The following is a 2,440-nucleotide window of genomic DNA, read 5'->3' on the forward strand; positions in this document are numbered from 1 at the left end:
AATTCTCTTCCTTCTCCTAGAGAAAGACAATGTTGTCCACCTGGGTGCTGGCCTGGTTGGTCTCCCTGAGGACCTTGTCCACAGCGCTGGATCCGACCCTGGAGGGGACATGGAGAGACTGGAAGGCCACTCACAGTAAGGAATATGGCCTGGTGAGTTTGCTCCACTAGAACTCAAATCAATCTCTCCTTAATTAGTTCCCATCTGTCGCTTCTTGTCCTGCCTTCTGGTGCTCTGGAAAATAAGTTGACTCTCTCCTCTTCTTTGTGGAAACCCCTCAAAGACTGGAACAGGCTGTCAGGTCTCCCCAAATCCTTCTTTTCTCTAGACTAGCCAAACCCAAATCCTTCAAACGTTCTTCGTATGTTTCAGTCTCCAGGCCTTTGATCACCTTAGTTGCTCTTCACTGAACTTTTTCCAAAGTCTCAACATCTTTTTCGTAGCGTGGTGAGCAAAATTGGTTGCAGTATTTCGGGGGTGGTCTCCCTAAAGTTTTATAAACCAGTACTAACACTTTGCGTGATCTTCATTCTAGGCCTCTGTTTATACAACCCAGGATTGTATTAGCTTTTTTGGCTGCTGGTGCACATGGCTGGCTCGTGTTTAAGAGATCGTCCACTAGGACTCCAAGGTCCCTCTCACAGTGACTGTTTTTCAGCCAGGTCTCACCTAATCTGTGCTTGGACCTGTGTTTTATTTCTGCCTAAATGTAAAACTTTGCTTTTCTCCATGTTAAAACCATTGTTCAAGTTTGTCAAGATCTTTTTGGATCCTGAGCTTGTCTTCTGGGCTGTTGGCTGTTCCTGTCAGCTTAGTGTCATCTCCAAATTTGTGGAAGGGAAGAACTCTCGTTCTAGGCCTGCCACTAGGTGCCACTAGGTGCTTAGACAATGGGACTAAAATAGATCTTCTTAATCCTGGCTGCCCATCAGGGGAAGAATCCTTTCGGAGAGCCATGTGGGAGGATAATCTGAGGATGATCCAGGACCACAACAGCCAGGCTGAGCAGGGAAAACACACCTACAAACTCGGGATGAATCACTTTGGTGACCTGGTACGTGTGGATCAAGGCTAGTTTGATTTATTCCATGGACATAGATGTCGGTTTGCTTAGTTTCTATAGTTGTTTCATTCCTTCACTCCCGCCATCTCAGTCAATGACTGGGCAATTCATGAAGTCCCAAAATAACCCAGGCAGTTTTCATGCCTAAGGCGGGACTAGAACTGACAGTTTTCTTCTTTCTGGCCTGGCGCCTTAACCACTAGGCCAGGCTGCCTCCAGCCTCTGAGGTTTGAGCTTCATGTCCTTTGCAACCCTCAGACCCATGAAGAGATTAACCAGAGGCTGAAATGTTTCCTTCCTGACTCGGATCGGGCAGCTCTCAAGAACGCCGTCCCCTTCCAACCCTCCGAAGACCTGCAGGTTCCCCCCGGGCTGGACTGGCGAGCCAAAGGGGCCGTGACTGAGGTCAAAGATCAGGTGGGTGCTGAAGGGCCTGGGGGGGTGGGGGGCTCTGACCAGCCATGAATGGAGGAGGGAGGCAGAGGGGCTTTTAAGGAAAAGGAGGGGAGGGGTACGATCTGCCCATTTGCAATTCAGGTCGGAATTTAGTGGCTCCTGAAATCTTGCAGACGAAGCTAAATTCTTTCCTCCGTTAACTGAATTTCTGAAGCTTCAGTTTTATCACAACTCCCATATATCAAAAGAGAACAAACCCCACATTCCCTTCTAGCACTGATGGTGTTACCTAGTTGGGTAATGAGATGCTTGCAAGAAAACCACCAAGCTCAGAGAGTACAAAAGATGCCGTGGTCATCACCCTCCTCCTCCTCCTCTTCTTCTTCCTCCTCCTCCTCCTCCTCCTCCCCCCTGCACTCCCCACACTAACACTGATGATGTTACCTAGCTAGGTAACGAAACATCTCCAAGAACCCAACCAAGCTCAGAGAGCACCCAGGACCCCACAGTTCTATCCTGAGCTACAGATATTCTCTTCTGTCGGAACTGAGATTTTGCCCAGCTGCCTCCGTCCAAGAACCGAGAACAAGGAACTGGTTAAAGGAAGATAAATCAAGTTTTCCATTGCTTGGTGGATCATTGCAGCTTTGTTTTTTATCCAGGGCGAGTGTGGCTCCTGCTGGGCCTTCAGTGTCACCGGCGCTCTGGAAGGCATGCATTTCAAGAAGACGGAGAAGCTGGTCTCGCTGAGCGAACAAAATCTTATCGACTGCTCTAAGGACCAGGGGACTGAAGGTTGCGAGGGTGGATTTATGTCAGACGCTTTTACATATGTGCAGAAGGAAGGAGGGATCAATTCAGAGGAAAGCTACCCATATGATGGACAGGTAATTCTCTGTGGGTTCCTGTGCGTTCTTCAAACTATAGTTGGGTTGGGTTGAACAGAGTAGACTGGAGAGTGGTGTGGAATAGAATAGAATA

General features: G+C 48.5%; 1 protein-coding gene across 1 annotated transcript; it reads left to right on the top strand.

The window, feature by feature from the left end:
- Positions 1-948: 948 nt before the first annotated feature.
- Positions 949-2,346, top strand: LOC107301538 (cathepsin L1-like; the record flags this gene model as incomplete). The annotated part of the gene is made up of 3 exons (XM_015830746.2): positions 949-1,054; positions 1,322-1,480; positions 2,122-2,346. Coding segments are annotated over exons 1-3 (483 nt in total), but the record flags the coding sequence as incomplete, so codon positions are not given.
- Positions 2,347-2,440: the final 94 nt, after the last annotated feature.

Source organism: Protobothrops mucrosquamatus, unplaced genomic scaffold, assembly GCF_001527695.2.
Source record: "Protobothrops mucrosquamatus isolate PMUCROS unplaced genomic scaffold, P.Mucros_1.0 scaffold14099, whole genome shotgun sequence".
In the NCBI taxonomy this organism is placed as follows: domain Eukaryota; kingdom Metazoa; phylum Chordata; class Lepidosauria; order Squamata; family Viperidae; genus Protobothrops; species Protobothrops mucrosquamatus.